This window comes from Scylla paramamosain, chromosome 11, assembly GCF_035594125.1.
Source record: "Scylla paramamosain isolate STU-SP2022 chromosome 11, ASM3559412v1, whole genome shotgun sequence".
Lineage (NCBI taxonomy): Eukaryota > Metazoa > Arthropoda > Malacostraca > Decapoda > Portunidae > Scylla > Scylla paramamosain.
Genome location: NC_087161.1, coordinates 17,723,523 through 17,748,522, shown reverse-complemented (window position 1 = coordinate 17,748,522; position 25,000 = coordinate 17,723,523). Strand labels below are relative to the sequence as shown.

The 25,000-nt window shown below is 37.3% G+C and overlaps 1 protein-coding gene across 1 annotated transcript in view; it reads right to left on the bottom strand.

Moving 5' to 3' along the window:
- Positions 1–25,000, bottom strand: part of LOC135105009 (arrestin domain-containing protein 4-like) — a 43,787-nt gene that overhangs the window by 1,394 nt on the left and 17,393 nt on the right. The window contains 5 exon segments of the mRNA XM_064012895.1: positions 1–95; positions 17,950–17,997; positions 21,847–21,984; positions 22,132–22,507; positions 22,889–23,071. The exon segment at positions 1–95 is cut by the window's left edge and continues 1,394 nt beyond it. Of these exon segments, the coding sequence (XP_063868965.1) occupies positions 1–95; positions 17,950–17,997; positions 21,847–21,984; positions 22,132–22,507; positions 22,889–23,071 (840 nt within the window).

The window sequence follows — 25,000 nt, the reverse complement described above, 5'->3', positions numbered from 1 at the left end:
ATGGTGGTGCTCCCCTTCATCACTACTGCTGCTGCTGCTGCTGCTGCTGCTACTGCTTTTCGTGGACTTCTGGTGAATGAGCGGGTCTGTGTCTCCTGCAATACAGTACATATGTATCTCTCTTTACTTTCACAAAAAACATGAACAACAGAACAACAAACAGCAAAGGGAGAAGAGATAACAATGTAAGCTTGTGAAAAAAAAAATGTTAGTAAAGAGAAATGCAAAACAAACAGGCTGAAAAAGAGATATGGAAAATAAATAAACATGTCAGGTAAAAATATATATAAATCACAGACTTTATCTTTTGGCAGTATAAGAGGAGCTTAAGGGAGGTTAAGGTATAGAAGGCAATGGAAGAAGAGTATGTGACTGGAAATAAAGGGAAAACTAGTGCATGTGGGTAGGATATTTCTCCATGGCTGTTGTCACGCATTAAGATGTAAGAAGCAGGCAGCATCTGAAGTGAGCTGCTCTGGTTTCTGGATATTTAACCCCTTCTTTACTGTAATACCACCACTGATGTTAAGAAAACATTCCATCACAGTACCATTGGTGCTGTGGTCCATGCACTTTGCACTTGCCGACAAGACCCTCTTTTCCATGATTATAATCTGAACCATACTTATCAGAAGATTATACTAGTAATTCCTCACTGTCTGTCTTATAGTTATAATCATCTTCATTACTAATATCTAAAGGAAGAATGGCCATCATCTTCAACAGAGGGGCCAAAATACATCACTCACCTGAGTTTCACATAGACAATTGAAGATTCAAGAATGTAAAGGTCTTGGAAGGAATAAAGTGACAATATGCTCCTTAAAAAAAAAAAAAAAAAGTATATATATATATATATATATATATATATATATATATATATATATATATATATATATATATATATATATATATATAAAAAATTTGAATAGGTAATTTCTATGTGAAAAATTTATTCCATTATTGATTGGATACTGGATGTAACTCTGAAAGGATGGGTACAGAGGATGTTTGAGTTGCGAGGGAGAAATTTTTGGAAGGCTGCTCATAACTCATTTTGCTCATGACTTATCGTAATTTTTTGGTACCATTAGATTTTTTTTTTTTTCTTTTTTAATATCACTATGTTCCACAAACAGTGTAATGTCACAACAGAGCTTGATCTACTGCTAGTGGAGACAAGGGACAAGGGATTGGGGTCGCATTCTTCATAATGACAGATGTGTATCATAACTTACAATGTCTATCATAAGTCTATCATAAGTGTCTTGCCATATGTAAAGCTTACTTATTTTGAAATACTACAAACAAATTATAAACTGTTGTTTATAGCTTTTTATATGCTTTATGGACATTTTCTGTGTTTATGTGTGTTTGGGGAAGGGGCACATTGGATAAAATAGTGATCCATTCCTTTAAATGTTACATTAACTGTGATCCTGTTGGAACATCTCAGTGTAAACAATCATTTGAAATTTTTTTACAATGGTGAGAAATAAAATGCAAGGAAAACCTTCAAAATAGGGTTTTTTTTTTTTTCCAGAGTGTAAGACTACTAATTTAGTAATACTTAAGCCCAGAGTAACTCACTAGAACCGAGGCACAGCAGATGCACACAAGAAACTGAAACTGCACACCAGAACAATATCTGGAAGTTTACATTGACAAAAAAATAAATAAAAAATAAATAATAATAAATAAATAAATAAATAAATGATAAAATAATAATAAATAAATAAATAAATAAATAAATAAATAAATAAATAAAATAACACTGACAAGACTTTCTAGTGCAGTAGGTCAGAATTTTCTCCCTCCCCAAACCCAGACGCTCACACTTCCACAAGGCTAACTAGGCAGGGATACAGTTCCTCTTTCATTTTTAACTGTATAAGGAACATTTATATATACTCAAAAATTATTCTGATGAGTTCTGCATCACTTGGAACATTCAAAACATCCCTCTTGGATAGATTACTGCTTCCTCAGGGATGTTGTTGCAGGGTGGCCATCTCCCCAGTGGGAACATCTGTCAATAGCTGCACTAAGACAGGGTCAACCAAGTCTTAGAAGCTATGCTGATTTATGACATATGCATGCAGTTTAAGATCAAACTGCACCATTTTTTCCTCCCTATGCCATGTTTCATAGCCAAGACTCACTAGGACCATGGTGTACTAGGCAAATATGGCATGTAGTGCCAAATTTGAACTTATGGTTGGCAAAGAGAATGGCACCAAGCATAATATAATTTTGCAAGTAGACTACTCGTATCTTTGAACACTTGTAATTTGCTACCTCGTAACTTGGACACCCACTGTAGTATGTACTGGTTCATGTGTCTGTTTAAGTTTCTCAACCATGTTGGCACCACATGGGGTCTCAAAAAGCCAAGATCTGGACTGATGGATTGGTGGAATACACCCATATCTTTGCATAGTACTTGTGTACCACATTCATTTTGCTCTGCACTGTGATGTTGTTTACATGCATTGTACACATGTATATGAAAACAGTCCTGTGGTAAAGAAGGGGTTAATGCATGACAATAAAAGGAAAAGGTGCTCTCATGGGTGTATGTAATACCATGGAACTTCTTAAATAGGTGTGTATATATATATATATATATATATATATATATATATATATATATATATATATATATATATATATATATATATATATATATATATATATATATATATATATATATATATATATATATATATATATATATATTTTTTTTTTTTTTTTTTTTTTTTTTTTTTTCTTTTTACCTGGATCCTTTTGGCTGTGAACCAAGTGCACTAATTCCTACACAGTGAGTCACAGATCATTCAGGTGCAAGAAAATATGTAGTGAGTTTTGAGAAGGGATAAGTTTCAAAATATTCTTATACATTACTTTTAACAGGGAAAGCAATGACTAGTTGACATCTTCCTCCTTAGACAAGGACTAGGAAAAGCAATGACTAGTTGGCAGCTTCCTCCTTAGACAAAGACTAGGTATCTATTTGCAGACACTGATCAAAAACAGGCAAAGGCAATTTATCCTCAATATAACATAAATAAAAAGAAACTTCAACACATTTGAGAGAAATATTTACAAAGTAAGAAAGCTTCTCATTATCTCTCTCCCTTTAGTCTTCCCTAAAGCATTAGAGTGAATGGACTGATAATTCCTTGTCTTGATGGACAACATAGCAAAGCAAAAAGAAGCATTTGTACTGCATGGAGGTGTGATAGAATTTTTTTTCAAGTATCATTTCCATATGCATAACAGAATACTGCATGCCTATATGCCTATATCAATTTCATGATGCAAAAGTTCTGTATGAGTAAGTATGTATACACTAACAAAGAAATTCTGTATAATTTCCAAGCTTGCCACCAGCAGTACCAGAAGAATTGTGCCCAGTCGCAACAGCTGGCACTGCCACCACCATAAACAATCAGGCTGGTATTTTCCTGCTGATCAGCCAACAAGGATAGCAATACAGTTAAACCTCCATAAGTCAGCATATTAGGGAGGCCTCAGTCTTTGCTAACTTATCATAATTTTGACATGAGAAATATCACTAAAAACTCTTTGAAACTCTCTTGCAAGCTAAGGGTATTCAGTTTCATCCTCTTCCTTCCTCATGAGCCCCCACTTGCATTTTGCTCTGAAGGCATGATGCTAAGAGGGGCTGCTGACTCTGGTTCTGGTTGAAGATTGAGAGGTTTACCATTTGCAACAGCACTTCCACAATGCAGTCTTGTTTGCATTTTTTTTTTTTTTTTTTTGTCTAATCTCTTGTTTCTCTTGTGTCATTTAATTTTCCTTGTACTATTCTCTTTTCTTCCAAAAACTTAATAATATTGCTTTTGTTGTTTCAATGTTACTGTTGCCAAAAAGGAGCTCACCTATAATGCCATCTTCATTTTCTATGTAGAGTCTTAATAATTTATCTGCTTGTCTCCTTTGATCATCTTCTAGCACAGCCTTGTTAGCAGTTCCCTTTTATCTGAACCAAGCTACTGCAAGTAAACAAAACTTGTATGTGGCTGCTATGTGATGCATAGGACTGCTGGTGCAGGAGCCCAAGAGTGAAGAGGTCTCACTCTCACCCTGTCAGAAATGAGACAATGAGAGCAAGGAAGCCTCACTCTCACCCTAGTAGCCACAAAAGACCTCAAGTGAGGAAATTTCACTCTCACCTCAGCAGCCATGTGCATCATGCAGTACTCACACACAAGCTTTGGTTCAAGAGAAAGGAAATGGACTGATAACAAGGATAAGATAGACACGAACAACAAAGGAGAAAAATGTAGGTTAAATTACAGACTGTATGTAGAAAATAAGATCAGATAATTGGTGGGCTCCTTTTTGACAGCAGCAACATTGAAACACCAAAAAAAATATAATACAGTTTTTGTAAGAAAGAAAATACAAGAAAAAATCAAGTGACTTTCAAGAGAAACAAGAGAGGAGACCAGACTGTAAAAAGAAACCATAACTGAGATCACATTGGGGAGGTGCTGTTGTAAAGGCTAAACCTCCAAACCTTCAACCAGAACCTGAATTTGATGGAAAGTTAGTTAGTTCTGGGGAAGAGATGAGTAAAATTCTGAATGAGTATTTTCAACAGCTTTTACCGAAGAAAACAAGCAGGATATGCCAGATAGTGAACATATTTTTGGAAAAGAGAATGAGAAGCTGGTAGATATTTCCATAACTAAGGAGATAGTGGAAGAGGAGAAGATAGGCTGAAAAAAATTCAAGTCACCAGGACCAGACAAAATATATCCTATACCCCAGAGTATTAAGGGAATGCAAAGGGGTTATTAGTGAACGATTTGTTGCTGTTTTTAGAAAATCACTAGACTCAGGAGAGATTCTGGTAATATAGAGGCAGGTGAATGTAGTCCCCATATTTAAGAAAGGAGATAAAACATTAATGTCTAATTATGATAGACTTGTCAGCTTAATTTCAATTGTAGGTAAAATATTGGAGTTAGTAATCATAAGGAACATTGGGGAGCATTTAGACAAGCATAACTTCATAAATCAGTCACAGCATGGCTTCACAAAGGGAAAGTCTTGACTTATGAACTTGCTGAGTTTTTACAATAAAGTTTACAAGGCAGAAGATAATAGAAATAGTTATGACATCCTATAGCTGGACTTTAGTAAGGTATTCAACAAGGCTCTTGAGAAAAATTAGGGTGCATGAGAAGGTGCTATAGTGGATAAGGTTGTGGTTAGGTGACAGGTGACAGAGAGTTGTAATAAATCTGAGTGGGGTGAAGTGATTAGTGGATCAAATTTAGGACCACTGTTTATTTGAATATATATTAAAATAATTAATGACTTAGTGGGATTAGTACTGATGTTAATAAATTTGCAGATGACATGAAGATAGGTAGATTAATTAGGTCAGATTCAGATGCCATTGCCTTGCAGGCAGATTTGGATAGGATGAACGAATGGACAGACAGATGGCAAATGCAGTTCAATATTAACAAATGCAAAGTACTCAGCGTAGGTAGAAGAAACTGACACAGTAAATACACAATGAAGCTCTGGTAAGTTCAAGGAAAGAAAACGATTTAGGAGTTATAGTTAGCTCTGATCTCCGTCTAACAAAACAATGCATAGAGGGCAGAAATAAGGCAAACTGGGTATTAGGGTTCATTTTTAAGAGTGTTAAAAGAAGTCCTGGGGTAATATTAAAGTTGTATTTGGCCCTAATCAGACCTCATCTAGACCATGCTGTGCAGTTCTGGTCCCCATATTACAAGAATATAGGTCTATTACAATTAGTACAAAGGAGAATGACTAAAAGGATACAGGGAATGTGGGGTATTCCTTACAAAATGAGACTGAAGCTATTAAATTTACATTCCTTAGAGAGATGTAGGTTAAGAGGGAACCAGATAGAAGTCTTTCAGTGGCATCAGGATTATAACAAGGGAGATGTAAGCAAAATTTTCAGGACTAGTAATCAGAATAGAACAAGAAATATTGGGTTCAAGCTTGAAAAATTTAGGTTTAAGAAAGAGATTGGAAGGAACTGATTCTCGAATAGAGTGGTAGATGAATAGAATGGACTTAGTAATCAGGTGGTTAGTGCTGAGTCATTGGGGAGCTTTAAAAGAAGACTACACAAATTTATGGATGGGGATGATAAGTGGAAAAAGGTAGGTATGTTTCATACTGAGATTGCCAGGTGTGGGCCTGATGGCTTCTTGCAGCTTCCCTTATTTTCATGTTTTTATATAACAACCAGTATCATGTCTTAACCTATCAAGCAGCTGTTACTGCATAAGTTATGCTGAGTTTGGTCTGGCTTGAATCAGATTAGTCAACATGATGGTGACTTACAAACACTTTGCAGAAATCTCTTTTGGAGTTTTTTTTTAAGTTAATATTTTATGACTTGCTAACTTATGTGGAATTCCAACTTATGGAGGTTTTACTGCAGTATATTTCCTTAAAAATGAATGATAACACATAAACTAATATTATCTGCAATATAAATGAGTTAATTTCACCAGTGTCCACCAGCAGAATGTGCAGCACAAACATCAGTATAAGTTCTCTCCTTGATAAAAGATAGATTCCAAACTATATATAATGATTTTTTTTTTAGTTCCTGCAAAAGTTCTCTCCCTTGGTAAAGAGAACATAAATTCTCAAATATATATAAAATTAAATCTAATGTTTTCATAAAGTTGTGTGAGGAATAATAAATCCACACCTATATATTAAATATCCAGTAACAATGAAAGAGACATCCATTAAACATCCAGTAACAATGAAAGAGACAAGTTCATTATCTAATTTCCTCAAGAATCTGGTAATAAATCTATAACACAGTAGCTTGTGTCCTTACACAATATAATCAATCTACAATATAGCTTGATTAGTATATTAATGAAGTACATATGCATGCAGTTAAAAAAGCAGCAGGCTAAATGCTTGCAACCCATACCAAGTTCAAGCTAGGCCAAAAACTATTTAAAACTTCATCATCAGTTACCTAATAAAAATGTTGCAGATAACTCATGCTCTTCACAGGATCAGAGGCTGTGTGTCTTCAGTAGGAGAAAGTGGACCACCATGAATATTTGAGGAAAATTCACAATATAGAAAATAAAAATCAAGTCATTAGCAGCAAATAAAACTTACAAAATATTTGACAACTCTGCATCATATAAAAATATTACAGAATAGCAAATACTTAGTGCAAATTCTTGACAGGTGGTGTAAGTTCGTATTGATATAGCTAAGAATAAAACCAAATAATAATAATAATAATAATAATAATAATAATAATAATAATAATAATAATAATAATAATAATAATAATAATAATTAGTATCTATAAGCAAAGTGCAATGATAAATAAGCAGCAATACTACCATACTCTGGGCATTTATCATAAAAATAATAAATATCAGAAAAATCTAATTTCCCTCAACAAACTCTTCATCAATCAAAATGACTGTTCTTGTGTGGCTAAAAAGACATCACCTCAGTTACTTGAAAGAGTGACTCAGAGGTGTTGCTTTGTGTGTTTGTGTGTTATGTACATTATGCTACTCCACACAGGACTCCAAGCTGAACACTTCTAAGGGTTGGCTGTTATATCCTACTGATTTTAGGAGACAGTAAGTTTTTGTTAATTTTCTAGAGACCAGCTCTCATAAAATTGGGCTAACATTCAAGGTACTAAAAACTGCTATAACATCATTTGACTATCATTTGTAAATGCCATACAAATTCTATAACATCTCACACGTGGTTTATAAAATACTAAACCCCAATAATTTTTCCATGAGCTACTTTTTTTTAAGATCCATAAAATCTTGTCTATTCGGATCTTGTCTATTTATCTAAAGACTAGCTTTATGATGCCTCATCAGATTTTTTGGACCACATATTTTTAAGTACTTTCTAGGAGTCAGATCTTAAAAAAAATATAATAGCCTTCTTGGGAAGTATTCAGATTTGTAGGAATTTTTCCCCTAAAGAAATAATCATTACAACCCACAATCCTACTGTGGCATATAACCCTTGTAATACATTGTGAATACACAAGTTAGAGTTCTAGTATAATGAAATTTACTCCATCATTAAATTAAAGGGAATGATGAAATATTCTTATTACACTGATGTCACAATAATCAAATGGGAATTAGATTCACCAATCAAAATTATCCACATGCTGACATCATGGCCAGAATGTTAATTTACCACCACCATATTAATAAAGGCTCTCTACACCACAACCCGTTAACATCACCACTCCCAGCTGCCATGTTGGTAGGAAGGCACTCCCAACACTATAATTGGCCAAGATAATTCAACCTGCTCACTTCAACTTCTGCTCAGATAAGTCCTACGGTGGAACTAGACTAACTTGGTACTCAGGGTGTTGACTGTTCCTGTCCCACACTGGTGTCATGTTCACAGTCAACAGGCATATGAACACACCTGTCTCTCTCCCTCTCACTCATATTGTTATCCTTTACCTTAATTATTCCAAAATTATAAGTTGTTATATATAACCATGTTTTTTTTAATGGCTTTTGATTTCATGATGGAACAACAACACAGTATATCTTCTGATACACTTGGCAATGCGTATAGACCATCTAGTGCTGCCACCCTAGTATCCTTGACACATGATACCCCAGGCCTTGCTGGCCATTGTCAGGTCAGGTCATTCCAGGGTTGAGGTGGCACGGAGAGGTACAGCCAACATCCAGGTTAACAAGTTAGTCTGGTTCTACTATAGTCTTTTAGATGTAGCCAAACTAAATCAGGGATAGAAAGTTAGCAAAAATGCCACAAGGAAAGAACTTCCAAGTAATTCTTTACTGAATTTTTCATTTATAAATGCCTATAATTTTCAGTTGTAACCAAAGGAATTTTCTCCATATGACATGTTTGTATGACACTTCCCTAGCTTTGTAAAATAATTAATTACAATAGAATTATTGCACTTTCTCATTCTATGTGACTGCAAGAATTATGATTGCACATGCAAGTGACACACATGTGTGACAGATAAGCTGGAGGAAAGATAGTGGTGATGGAGCATAAACAAGCTGCTACACACACACATATGACCTTGTGTTGGGTGCAAGCTGAAATCAAGGATAAAACTAATCGACATATATACTCTGTAATCACACCTCATACATAGGCACTTTAAAGACAGAACATCATTATTAGCAGTCTTTGATTGTAAGAAAATCAAATGCTGATCTTGGTTATGAAAATTTCATCTGAACAAGTAGATGTAACCAACATCCATACCAAGGATGAAGAAGTGCCCAGCTTGAGTTATTTATCCAAATGCCAGCCAATTTACTTAATAAATTATCTAGTCAGTATGGAGTGATGTTAAAATTAATAAATGTAAACAAAAGTCAATCTATTAAAGCATGCATCAAATGGAACAGTACAATCTCTCTCTCTCTAATTGACACTGAAGTCTTCTTAAAACAAGTCATAATTATTGCCATTTCTCCACTAATTATCTAGTCATGTGTTATTTCTCTCATATGCAAGATTAAAAAAATTATCTACATTTTGTCTCAAGGTGCTTGTTTTATTCTATTTATTATCTTGTTTTATTTCCTTCATTATCTTTTTTTAAATCTAAGAATCACTTAGGAAACCATGTTGTATAAAACTTAAATAAACACACAAAATATGAGACTCAAGTAAACAAAAGTTACAACACTAAGTGTATATTTAGTTTTGACAACTTGAAAACTCATAAACTATCATTAATTTTCAATCTACTATACTGTATACCACCATGGGAGGAAAAATGGCAAACAGTATCAATGGACTATATACTTTCCCATCATATTTAGCAATAGAAAGGGAGGTTCTACTGTACATGCATAGTACTCTTTATAGTAAAAAGACTGATTGCAAGACAAGGACAGTTCATTCTTACTGCACTATAAAAAGTGTAAAACTTCATCTGAAAAAAAAAAAAAAAATTACCACCACTCAAGGAACTGCAGTTCTTCATCCTAGCAACCTCATATCTGTATTTTGTCCTATCACTCCAATCCCTCCTCAGGATCACCCTTAGTGAAGGTGCCTCTGGCATTTTGCCTCTGCTAATTAGGGGGACCTGAGGAGGAATCATTCAGGTTTTCCTTGGAATGACTACTGCTTCCATGTCAGAGACCCATCTCTGTGTAATGAGCACATAAGAGGTGACAGTATCAGGCATGGAGTACATTCCTCACTCTTTCTCTCATCCTAAATTTTCCAATTCTTAATTTAACACAGCATGTTTTCATGCTATACATGATAAAGTGGTGACCCACAAATAGTACTTGAGCCTTCCATCACCTGAAACTCATGTCCTTTATATATCTGCTTGGAATCATGCCAAGTAGAGGAGGAGGCAGTAAGCACCTGCCAAAACAATAATTACTTCCAGTAAGGTCAAAAGCACTGGATCAGGGGGTGCTGTGAACTTATCATTAAACACACCTGTGACCTCACTGAACGTTTCCCTTTGTGTCTCACAACACAAGGTGGCAGTCACAGCCTGCCCTTTAAAGACAACTCTCTTCCTCCACACAAAACTACAAGCATCTAATAACACACACACCCTTCACTCAAAATTTCAAAATGATCATGGTGACTCCAACACCAGCCTTGGAGTCCCCATCTGGGGAGGGGATCACAAATGTCCCCAGGTCTGAGTGCCCTTCTGACAAAGACCCTAGGTGCCTTGATACTCCCCCTCAACTTTTCTTCATTAACTTCTGCAACATTTACAGTCTAAGATCTACTTTTCAATCTGTAGAACACCACCTCTCCTCTTCTAAACCTCATCTTCTTTTCCTCACTGAAACTCAGGTGTCTGAGGCAACTGACAGTAGCCCCTTTTCTGTTCCCTCTTACTTTCTCTATCCTCATTTTCAATCCAAAGTTGGATGTTGCATTTATGTGCGCAACGACTTAACCTGCTCTCGTGCCCACGCTCTTGAATCTTCTGAGTTTTCCACCATCTGGCTACAACTGCAGAGTCACTCTCAAACTAAATTTATCTGTGCTGTATACCTCTAACCTAACTCCTCTGACTATAAGAAATTCTTTGACTAATTAACTTTTAAAGTGGAGCACATTCTGATTCTCTTCCTTTTTGCAGATATCTCCATTCTTGGAGACTTCAATGTTCACGACTAGCTTTGGCTTTCCTCTGCCTTCACTGACCATCCTGGTGAACTAGCCTTCAATTTTGCTATCTTCCATGACCTAGAGCAATTGGTGCAACACCCTACACATATTCCTGACCATCTTGGAGATATGCCCAACATTCTTGACCTTTTCCTGACCTCTAATCCTTCTGCTTATGCTGTAACCCCCTCTTCTCCATTGGGCTCCTCCGATCACAATCTCATATCTGTATCTTGTCCTATCACTCCAATCCCTCCTCAGGATCCCCCTAACCGAAGGTGCCTCTGGCATTTTGCCTCTGCTGGTTGGGGGGAATTGAGGAGGTATCTTGCTGATTTTCCTTGGAATGACTACTGTTTCCGTGTCAGAGACCCGTCTTTGTGTGCAGAGTGCATAATAGAGGTGATGGTGTCTGGCATGGAGGTGTACGTTCCTCACTCTTTTTCTTGACCTAAACCTTCCAAACCTTGGTTTAACACAGCTTGTTCTCATGTTATACATGACAGATAGGTGGCCCAAAAAGGGTACTTAAGCCTTCCATCACCAGAATCTCATGCACTTTATATTTCTGCCTTGAACCATACCAAGTCTGTTCTCCAACTAGCCAAAAACTCCTTCATTTACAGAAAGTGTCAAAATCTTTCAAGATCTAACTCCCCACATGACTTCTGGCATCTAACCAAAAATATCTCCAATAACTTTGCTTCTTCTTCTTTCCCTCCTTTATTTCAACCAGATGGCACCACTGCTATCACATTTATTTCTAAAGCTGAACTCTTCACTCAAACCTTTGCTGAAAACTCTACCTTGGAAGATTCTGGGCTTGTTCCTCCCTCTCCCCCACCCTCTGACTACTTCATACTACCTATTAAAATTCTTTGCAATGATGTTTTCCATGCCCTTGCTGGCCTAAACCCTCGGAAGGCTTATGGACCTGATGGGGTCTCTCCTATTGTTCTCAGAAACTATGCCTCCTTGCTTGCACCTTGCCTAGACAAACTCTTTCAGCTCTGTCTGTCAACATCTACCTTTCCTTCTTGCTGGAAGTTTGCCTACATTCAGCCTGTTCCTAAAAAGGGTGATTATTCTAATCCCTCAAACTACCGTCCTATTGCTTTAATTTTTTGCCTATCCTCAAACTACCGTCCTACTGCTTCAATTTCTTGCCTATCTAAAGTTTTTTAATCTATCCTCAACAGGAAGATTCTTAAACATCTATCACTTCACAACCTTCCATCTGATCGCCAGTATGGGTTCCGTCTAAACATCTATCACTTCACAACCTTCCATCTGATCGCCAGTATGGGTTCCGTCAAGGCTGCTCTACTGGTGGTCTTCTGGTTTTCTCACCCCACCCAGCTGCTAACTCTGTACAAGGGCCTTATCCATCAATGTATGGAGTATGCTTCACATGTCTGGGGGGTTCCACTCATACTGCTCTTCTAGACATGGTGGAATCGAAAGCTTTTCGTCTCATCAACTCCTCTCCTCTAACTGACTGTCTTCAGCCTCTCTCTCATCGCTGCAATGTTGCATCTCTAGCTGTCTTCTACTGCTATTTTCGTGCTAACTGCTCTTTTGATCTTGCCTCCCCTCCTCCCGCGGCCTCACTGCACAAGACCTTCTTCTTTCTCTCACCCCTATTCTGTCCACCTCTCTATTGCAAGAGTTAACCAGTATTCTCAATCATACATCCCTTTCTCTGGTAAACTCTGGAACTCCCTGCCTGCTTCTGTTTTTCCACCTTCCTATGACTTGAATTCCTTCAAAAGGGAGGTTTCAAGACACTTATCCTTCAATATTTGACTATCGCTTTGGACCCTTTTATGGGACTGGCATTTCAGTGGGCATTTTTTATTGGATTTATGCTGCCCTTGGCCAGTGTCCCTCCTACATGGAAGAAAAAAAAAAAAAAAAAAAAAAAAAAAAAATATATATATATATATATATATATATATATATATATATATATATATATATATATATATATATATATATATATATATATATATATATATATATATATATATATATATATATATATATATATATATATATATTTATTTATTTATTCTGTGATCTATTATGTCAGTCAGTTCCTCCTTCAGCAAAATCATACAATTTATGTATGGCTGGCTTTCTTTCACCATAATCCTTGCCAATTCCTAATATTAATTGGGGGACTACTGAGAAGCAATATTTTTTTTACCATTACTTTTGGTGGGTACTACATGATAATTAAGTTATTTCCTCAGAATCTTTAGTCAGTGCACCTGGTATGACTGCCTTTATCTCTGGTGGTATGCCTTTTCTCATGTAATCTACAGTAACTATGTCAGCAATACCTCATGTCTGAAGGTACTCAAACAACTCTAAGCTGGTACACTGTCTAGACTACCACTAAGGTCTACAAATTCTTGTATCTGACTTACAAGAACCTTCACTGTTGGAAGTGAGCCATGGATGTAGTGGAGTCCAGCCTCTCTGGATGGTTTACCTGAGTATACTATCATCCTGAAGGTGAATGGAATTCTTACTGCGTTCACAACACACCATATCATTTAGGTTTGCTCTTATTGTACTGCCTGAATCCTATTTGATTTCTACAAGAATATAAAAATTCATCAATGGTCAAGAAGTTACCTGGCTCCAACACTGATGAACAGGCATGATCATTAAAATTTTCAAAGACTGACTGCAGCAAACCAGTCATGTAGCCATCTCTGATGTCTGGTATCAATGTTGTCAAAAGTTAGGTTTGCAAGTAAAAATCCAAATCTATTCACAGACATTATCGCACTAAATACTGGCTCACCAAACTCTTCCATGAAAAGTGTTTTATAATTGTTTTGGCCAAATAAACCACTTACATACAGCAAAAAAAAAAAAAAAAAATGCAAACTGATGTGTGATGGAGTTTATCATTATTTGAAGGCCTCTGCAAAAAAAAAAAAAAAATGCAAACTCTGATGTGTGATGGGAGTTTATAATTATTTGAAGGCCTCTGAGAAATTTCTGCAATTATACCTTGAATTTTATGATTAGTATGATGCACAATATTGGAAATCATATCACATGTTATGAACAAGTCCCATACCATATTTTCTGAATTTACTGACCTTGCATTTCTAACAACTGGTCAATGAATCAACTAACCTGTTTCTTACTAATGTCTTGCTATTTCTCAATAGGAGCAACTGTTCACAGTAATTATGAAGAGTGGCCCCCACAGAGAAATAACAAGACATTAGTAAGAAACAGGTTAGTTCATTGACCAGTTGTTTAAATGAATGTAAATGATAATTATGTATTACCAGGTGAGCTACTGTAATATAAAACCTCTAATGTAGAGAAATCCATAACATGGGCCAATGGTATGGAAGGTAGACCGTGAACATATCCGGTGTTGTAGAATGTTTGATAGATGTGAGGTCAGTAAATTCAGAAGAAATGGCATGAGGCTTGTTCATAACATCTGATGATTTCCAATATTGTGCACCATAATTATCAGAAAGTTTAAGGTATAATTACTAGTGTCTTCCTATTTCTCCACAGGAGCCACTCTTCATAAGCTATGTCATCATCACTTCCTCACCACTCTCAAGTTCTAGGGCAAAACTAGCTTTGTCACTTATCATATTTACCAAATCTTTGGTAGCATCTTCTATAAAGTCAGGGGCTGTGTCTGTAGAGTCCATTGTAAGCACTAAGCAATCATACCCACAGTAAGTGCACTCAATCATGTAAGCTGATAAGCTCTCGTCTGCATGCTGCTGTGCATATTTGCAAAAAAATTGCAAGGCTTTTATTTTGCGGAGGGTAGCTAGCTAGCCCCCTTGGCCTTCCCCCACCCACTGCAGTGACGTCATGTGTGACTAACTCCTGATTGGCTGCTGCCTGCCTTCCCCACTGCTCCCCCCTTTCTCTTTAAGTCATCATAATCCTACTATTGTCTTACAATGATCTTTCTTCCTTTGTTCCTCTCTCTCTCTCTCTCTCTCTCTCTCTCTCTCTCTCTCTCTCTCTCTCTCTCTCTCTCTGAGTCATTATAATCCTACTGTTGTGTTACAATGATCTTTCTTCCTTTGTTCCTCTCTCTCTCTCTCTCTCTCTCTCTCTCTGAGTCATTGTAATTTTACTATTGTCTGTTGCAATGATCTTTCTTCCTTCGTTCTTCTCTCTCTCTCTCTCTCTCTCTCTCTCTCTCTCTCTCTCTCTCTCTCTCTCTCTCTCTCTCTCTCTCTCTCTCTCTCTCTCTCTCTCTCTCTCTCTCTGAGTCATCATAATCCTACTATTGTCTGTTGCAATGATCCTACTTCCTTTGTTCCTCTCTCCCTCTCCCACTTTTATCTTCTAGTTTCATGGGTAGCATGTATATAAAGCTTTGGTAATCAACATGTCAATCATGACTTTGAACTCAATGTCCAGTAAAACAGCTGAAGTGGGTGGGGGTGGATAAGTAGGATGTTAAGTGGAGAGTGAAAGTAAGTTGCCATGGCAACTCCCACCTGAAATTGCTTCCAATGTAGCCACCCATTCACCCAACCTCTCAGATCATAGTAACAGACAATACTGGGATTACCATGTCTCAGACAGAGAGAGAGAGAGAGAGAGAGAGAGAGAGAGAGAGAGAGAGAGAGAGAGAGAGAGAGAGAGAGAGAGAGAGAGAGAGAGAGAGAGAGAGAGAGAGAGAGAGAGAGAGAGAGAGAGATCCTTACTACCTTTCGAAAATATTAGGCCTCCCGTCTCTGAAATGCTCCACGTATCAGCTGAATATTGCTTATCAGCTGATATTAGTGTGATTTTTTGTTAGAGTTTCTTATCTTTCTTAAGTTTAGACTTATCATGTCAACATGAGATTGAACTGAGCTACTGGACTTAGCACTCACATTATGTCTTTATAGTTTTATCATGAGATTATGCAGGAGAGAAAGTAGAACACACACACAAACACTAATAACACTACCTGATTGTGTGACACACACAATGTTATCCCTCACTTATGAGTCATATGTTCTTATATTTTTATGTAAAATATTGCAGGAAAGAGAATAACTACACTAAAATTATATACCAAAACATACACACACAAAAAAAATAAATAAATGAAAAAATAATAATAATGCAGGGAAATTTATTGTACGGCTGGCAAGGGGGTTGCCATTGCCAATGAATTCATTGATCAGTGATTTTCATCTGTTGTCGTGTTACTTCATGAGTGATCAAAAGAAAGGTATAAAATATTAGATTAGACCAATTTTTTTTGTAGATTTTTTTTTACATGGTCATTCCTTATCAAATTTTGATTGACATAGTAAGAATAATTTCCTAAAACTCTCTCTTGTTTAGAATTTTGTTTAATTTGGGAAAAATCAGCTGGGGTGAGTCATTTTTGACCCATGCAACAGAGTATAGGGTTAAACCTTAGAAGGCTTATGGACCTAATAGGATCCCTCCTACTGTTCTCTGAAAATGTGCCTACATCCTTGCACCTTGCCAAGTCAAACTTTTTCATCTCTGTCTATCAATACCTACCTTTCCTTCTTGCTGAAAATTTGCCTATATTCACCCTGGTCCTAAAAATTATGACCACTCTAATCCATTCCTATTGCTTTAATTTCCTACCTCTCCATTTTTTTTTTTCATCCTGAACAGAAAGATTCTTAAACATCTATCACTTCAAAACCTTGTATCTGAGTGCCAATACAGGTTCTGTTGAGGCTGCTCTAACTGGTGATCTTCTGGCTTTCCATAGTGAGTCTTGGCCATCCTCTTTTACGGATTTCATGGAAACTCTTGTTGTTGCCTTAGACATATCAAAAGCTTTTCATATAGTCTGGTACAAAGCTTTGATTGCCAAACTACCCTCCTACGGCTTCTATCCTTCTCTCTGTAACTTCATCTCAGAGTTCCTTTCTGATTTTCCTATTACTGGTGTGGCAGACAGTCACTATGCTTCTCCCAAATCTATTACTTGAAGGAGGCAGTAGACACTTGACAAAATGATAACTGCTCCCAGTAAGGTCTGAAGTACTGGATCAGTTGCTGTGAACTATCAGTAACCCAGCTGTGACCTCACTGAATGTCTCCCTTTGCACTTCAGAGTACAATGGGGTAGTCACTGCTTGCGCTCTAAAGACAACTCTCTTCCTTCACACAAAACTATATGCACCTAATTACAAACATACCCTTCACTCAAAATTCTACACCATTTTTGACTGTTTGGGGACCAGCACCTCAGTGGGCTTTGTTTTTTTTTTTTTGTTTTTGTTTTTTTCTTATATATTTGTTGTCTTTGGCCACTGTCTCTCCAGCATAAAAAAAAAAAAAAAATTATGTTCATTAGGGTTCTGTCCTATCACTCTCTTTCCTATTATTCATCAAAGATCTTCTAGACTAAAACTTCTTTTCCAGTCCACTCCTATGCTGATGATAACACTCAAAACTTTTCAATGTCATTTTATAGAAGTCCAGTGTTTCAGGAATTAAACAGCTCATGCAGGGAAGCCACATAATGCCTGACTTCTGATTTCACTAAAATTTCTGAATGGGGCAGAGCAAACTTAGTATAATCCAAAAACTCATAAATCTTTGTAATCATAAGTGAACAAAAAAATTATGAAATGATAACTAAGGCTACTGCTGCTTCCAGTCTTTTGCAATCTTTGTTAATTGGAAATAAAGCAAAAAACCACACATGCATACAAATATACACACACCCACACCCACAGAGTATCCACCCACCTGCATTGAAAAGGTGGTCTGGGCTGGGAACACCACTCATGAAGGCACCTGTATCGGATACAATAAATGACCAAAACAAATACACACACATGACCCGTCATGACATCATTACGACACTGGCATCCCTTATCTAAACTTTCCATCTACTGAGTGACAAGATTCTACAAAAGACATGCTTTTAAAAAAATTCTGCATTTCTATTGATAAAATCAGATTTGTATAATGTAACACAAAAAAGTTTTGAGTATTCAGAGAGATGTGGTACATGTCCTTGGCATCAAATAATCTTCATACTTAAGAATTATAGATTATAAAATGCAATTTCATGGATCAGGGGCCATACTTATAAAACTACTAAGATTCCATTCTTGTTTGGAAGATGAACTTAAATTATGAGAGTTGAGTGCTAAATGATCATCCTAACAGATTTTAAGTTACTGTCTTGAGGCAATAGCACTGCAAACTGCTAATATGAGCAGATGTTGCATGATTTTTTTATTAATCTAAAGAAATGGCAAAAATGCATACAAATTATAGGTGAAATAAAAAATATATTTATTTAACGAGTTTTCAACAATCATCAAACTGTTTTAAGCTTGATTATTGACGTTATCTATTTATCATTGTTATTGTCATCTTGTCAAAACAACAATCAGCTGGCAACAACTTTGAACATGCATGCATCCACTGTGTTACTATGTCATCCTGCTGATGGTCTGCTGTGAAGGCACCAAGTCATCTGCACTGCACTGCCTTGCCTGTTGCAAGGTACCATAGAGTGATGATCATTTGCATCTCAGGGGAGAGGGGCTCATTCCTTGGTCTCATCAGTCTTACCCGTACTAGATAAGTCACAAAGATGATCCAAGCATGGCCCTGCCATTAACTCTTCACCAGGTCACTGTCACCTAACTCATTCAGGACAACTCTCTTCCTTCACAAAAAACTACAAGCACCTAATTACACACACACCCTTCACTCAAAATTCAAAATTATCATGGCGACTCCTACACCAGCCTCGGAGTCCCCATCTGAGGAGGGGATCACAAATGTCCCCAGGTCAGACTGCTCTTTTGGTATCAACTGTGTCTTGACACTCCCCTCAACTTTTTCCTTATTAACTTCCACAACATTTGCAGTCTTAGATCAAATTTTCAACCTGTAGAACACCACCTCTCCTCTACTAAACCTCATCTTCTTTTCCTCACTGAAACACAGGTGTCTGAGGCAAGTGACAGTAGCCCCTTTTCTGTTCCCTCCTACTTTCTTTAGCCTCATTTTCATTCCAATGCTGGATGTTGCATCTATGTGTGCAACGACTTAACCTGCTCTCGTGCCCATGCTTTTGAATCTTCAGTGTTTTCACCATATGGCTACAACTCCAGAGTCACTCTCAAACTAAATTTATCTGTGCTGTATACCTCACCTAAATCTTCTGACTATAAAAAATTCCTTGATTACTTAACTTCCAAAGTGGAGCACATTCTGACTCTCTTCCCTTTTGCAGAAATCTCCATTCTTGGAGACTTCAATGTTCATCACCAGCTTTGGCTTTCTTCTTCCTTCACTGACCATCCTGGTGAACCAGCCTTTAACTTTGTTATCCTCCATGACCTAGAGGAATTGGTGCAACGCCCTACTAGTATTCCTGACCGTCTTGAAGATATGTTCAACATTCTTGACCTTTTCCTAACCTCTAATCCTCCTGCTTATGTTGTTACTTTATCTTCTCCTTCGACCACAATCTCATATCTGTATCTTGTCCTATTGCTCCAATCCCTCCTCAAGATCCCCCTAAGTGGAGGTGCCACTGGTGTTTTGCCTCTGCTAGTTTGGGGGGACCTGATGAGGTATTTTGCTGATTTTCCTTGGAATGACTATTGCTTCCATGTCAGAGAACCATCTCTATGTGCTGAGTACATAAGAGGTGATAGTATCTGGCATGGAGACACACATTCCTCACTCTTTTCCTTGACCTAAACCTTCAAACCTTGGTTTAACACAGCCTGTTCTTTTGGTATACATGATAGAAAGGTGGCTCACAAAAGGTACTTGACCCTTCCATCACCAGAATCTCATGCACTTTATATTTCTGTCCAGAACCATGCCAAGTCTGTTCTCCAACTAGCCAAAAACTCCTTCATCGATAAAAACTGTCAAAATCTTTCAAGATCTAACTCCCCTTGTGACCTCTGGCACCTAGCCAAAAAGATCTCCAATAACTTTGTTTCTTCATCCTTCCCTCCTTTATTTCAACCAGATGGCACCACTGCTATCACATTTACCTCTAAAGCTGAACTCTTCACTCAAACCTTAGCTAAAAACTCCACCTTGGATGATTCAGGGCTTGTTCCTCCCTCTGACTACTTCATGCTACCTATTAAAATTCTTTGAAATGATGTTTTCCATGCCCTTGCTGGCCTAAACCCTTGGAAGACCTGATGGGTCTCTCCTATCATTCTCCGAAATTGCGCCTCCTTGCCAAGTCAAACTATTTCAACTCTGTCTATCAACCTCTACCTTTCCTTCTTGCTGGAAGTTTGCCTACATTCATCCTGTTTCTAAAAAAGGGTAACCATTCTAATCCCTCAAACTACCATCCTATTGCTTTAATTTCCTGCCTATCTAAAGTCTTTTTAATCTATCCTCAACAGGAAAATTCTTAAACAACTATCACTTCACAACCTTCTATCTGATCACCAGTATGGGTTCTGTCAAGGTCGCTCTACTGGTGATCTTCTGGCTTTCTTTGCTGATTCTTGGTCTCCGTCTTTTAGAGATTTTGGTGAAACTTTTGCTGTTGCCTTAGACATATCAAAAGCCTTTGACAGAGTCTGGCACAAAGCTTTGCTTTCCAAACTATCCTCCTACAGCTTCTATCCTTCTCTCTCTAACTTCATCTCAAGTTTCCTTTCTGACCATCCTATTGCTGCTGTGGTAGACGGTCACCATGCTTCTAAATCTATTAGCAGTGGTGTTCCTCAGGGTTCTGTCCTGTCACCCACTCTCTTCCTATTATTCATCAATGATCTTTTAAACCAAACTTCTTGTCCTATCCACTCTTACACTGAAGATACTACCCTGCACTTTTCCAGGCCTTTTTGTAATGTCTAACCCTTCAGGAAGTAAACAGTTCACACAGGGAAGGTACAGAATGCCTGACTTCTGATCTTTCTAAAATTTCTGAATGGGGTTAGAGCAAAGTATTGTTCAATGCCTCAAATCCATCTATCAACTCGACACAACCTTCCAGACAACTATCCCCTCTTCTTCAGTGACACTCAACTGTTCCCCTCTTCTACACTGAATATCCTCGGTCTGTCCTTACTACATAATCTAAACTGGAAACTTCACATCTCAATCATTCATCCCTTCCTCTGGTAAACTCTGGAACTCCCTGCTTGCTTCTGTATTTCCACCTTCCTATGACTGACTCCTTCAAAAGGGAGGTTTCAAGACACTTATCCTTCAATTTTTGACTAATGCTTTGGACCCTGTTTGGGGATTGGCATCTCAGGGGGCCTTTTTTTTTATTGTATTTTCGTTATCCTTGGCTGGTGTCTCTCCTACATAAAAAAAAAAGTTCTTTCTGTCGCAAAAGTTCATTGCTGCTGATGGCGGTAGCAGCGGAATTCATCTAGTGCAGCCATGTTTACTGTTAGGATGCAATCAATGCAATCTTAAGGGGTGTGCAGGATGTTGTACCAGCTCAAGTGTCTTAGCAATGAGACATATTTTTACGACTTAAGTTGCTATCTTAGGAATTTAAGTGCTGAGTTCTGCCATTTTGAAGATTTGAACGATGACTCAATGTTAAGATGGTAGCTTAATAAATACAGGCTCAGAACAGTAAGAAAATCAGACAAGAATGAAAGGAGCACAATTATCAGACCCAACCTGGAGGAGCGGTGCCCACCAGCGAATAAGACACGTATTGTGGAGCAAAACCTGCACCATGGCCTTGATTATCATCATCACTGTCATGCTCATCAAAGGTGGTCACTCCAAACATGCATGTGTTGTATGAAGGCAGGGCTGTGTGGGGAAGAGGGAAAAAATAATATTCAATTAGTAGTTACAGGTAAAGAGTGTACAACAATGGCAGGAGCAATGGCAAATGAATATTACTTGTTCAGTATTTCAGTTCCTCAGCCTCAAGTTACCACAACTGACACTACTCACGCATTTCCGGATACTGCTGGGTACCAGGGAAGACTGGAGCGCTGGGGACTGGTGGCCCAGGATAAGGTGGAGGCATTGCACCTGGGTTAAAGGGCGGGTTGGCTCCCATCCCATTACTACCTGCCACAAATCCTACTGCTGGTGGAGCATTAGGATTCATGGGTGGCTGGCCAGGGTATCCTGCCATAGGGGGTTGCACAGGCATGCCTGGCTGAGGTGGATAACCAGGGGCACTTGGAAACCCAGCAGGTGGAGGGAAGGCAGGAGGTGCAGCAGGTATAAAAGAACTGAAGTACTGCTTGAAGGGTATTGAGCCAATGATGATGGGCACTGCAAAGTCTAAGTCAGTGTGGCAGCCAGATGGCTCCATCTCAAACTGAAAAGAAACATGGGCTTGAAGAACCTTTGTAGCCCAACACTGCATCTCATCATCCCTTCTGACTGTACAGATCACTCACTCTATCCACATTCCTTCTGCAAACCCAAATAATTGCAGCATCCCCTGATCCATTCTCTCCAACACAAACTACTCCTGAGAGAGAGAGAGAGAGAGAGAGAGAGAGAGAGAGAGAGAGAGAGAGAGAGAGAGAGAGAGAGAGAGAGAGAGAGAGAGAGAGAGAGAGAGAGAGAGAGAGAGAGAGAGAGAGAGAGAGAGAGAGAGAGAGAGAGAAAAATAAATAAATAAATAAGAAAACAATAAAGTTTAAACTCTTTCACAAGGACAGATAAAGAAACTGTGAGAGCCAAGACTGCAGACCTGGAACTCGTAGTCAATGTCAATGATGCGGCAGTAGTCAAGGTTAGAGGGAGGCAGAGGTGGAATCAGCATCTCCACACCGGACCAAATGTCAGCATCGCGTGCTTTGATGACGCCGTGCTTCAACTCAGCCACCTTGCGTTTCTCAGTCTTTTTGTGACCTTCAGCATAGTAGGTGATGATCTGAGATAGGAGAATGAAAGAAGGAATGGTATTAATGAGGGGTACTGAAATATGTGATAAAGAAAAACTATAGCAGGATTGGACAGTTATTTTGAGAAGCCTGTATCTTCTTTAAACCTCAATATATAAATACACTAATAGAATATAAAGCAGAATTTTATTATCTTTTTATGTAAGGACTCTGGCAAAGGAGAATAAAAAATGGAAGGGAAAAAAAGGCCCAGTGAGGTGTCTGTCTTTAAAGAGGATAATCTAAAGCAAATCCAAGATTACACAGAATTTCATGAAACTTTCTCCTTGAAAGAATTTAAGGGGAGCATCCAGTTATTATTGACTGTATTGAGATGAAAATATTATGGCAAATCAAGACCACTATAGAGATAAGTCCCCCTACCTCTCCCCACTTTTGCTAACCCCCTCCCACAACCAAACAAGATTTTTTTTTAAATCTATCTCCTACAGTTTTTATTGTACAGTTATATGATTCACATGCAGGAAAGGTCATTTAATGGTCTTTGATGTGACAAAGCAATTTGTTCTATGTAGCAATGCATTTTTTATATCAGGTTCCATTTATCAAAAGTAATTTTTCTTTGAGAAACCAATATTTTGAGAGAGAGAGAGAGAGAGAGAGAGAGAGAGAGAGAGAGAGAGAGAGAGAGAGAGAGAGAGAGAGAGAGAGAGAGAGAGAGAGAGAGAGAGAGAGAGAGAGAGAGAGAGAGAGAGAGAGAGAGAGAGAGTCACTGAACCTGAAAATATCATGTTCTTGCATTTAAATACAGACATAACCCTTTTGCTGGATCTTTGTTTCACTGGAATCAATCCATTAATGGGTGCAGAAACAGATTTCAAAAAAAAAAAAAAAAAAAAAAAAAAAAAAAAATATATATATATATATATATATATATATATATATATATATATATATATATATATATATATATATATATATATATATATATATATATATATATATATATATATATATATATATATATATATATATATATATATATATATATATATATATATATATATATATATATATATATATATATATATATATATATATATATATATATATATATATATATATATATATATATATATATATATATATATATATATATATATATATATATATATATATATATATATATATATATATATATATATATATATATATATATATATATATATATAGCCTTTAGGGACTGGAATAATTTTTAGGACTGCTTTCATATCCTGCAGATCTATTTCTTTATATGCCTTAACTTGTTTTTCTATCCCCTTTTCATATCAAATACTTATTTACAGATTTTTCTTATGAACATGCAGAACTCACTGAATCTCAGAAAGAGAAGTTGTTGCTTCAGGATCTCTTCACTAGCCACTACATATTGTACTCTCTTTCTACCACCATTCTTGCCACACTCCCATCTATCTATCTGTCATTACAAAACTTTTAGTCTCCTCTCTCTCGTTCTCACTTCTTATTTTTACAGGTAAATCCATAAATACCTATCCTTACTTTTCCTACCTGCTATCCTAGATTCACCACACCATTTACCAGACAAACTTCCTTGTAACTCTGCCAAAACTGTACAGTGGTATTCAGCAAACACTTAAGGCATAGCAACTTGCCTTGTACATTACAACTGTTCTCTGGCAGTGGTAACACCACAGACCTTACTTATGAGGATGAAGGAGCTTCATCAGCTGAAAAATATTTGAGTGGTGGCGCATAACAAGGGTCCAAAGCACCACCCCTGTGAAAACAGCTTTATTGCATATAACATTGTTTAAACTGTCCTCTATGTGCTGGGATTGAATGTAAGACCCTTGTTACAGTGGATGTATGGTTGATAATCCCTTACAAAAAAACTTCTGTTTTCAACCTTCCAGACAGGCACAGCTGCCGACCCAAGC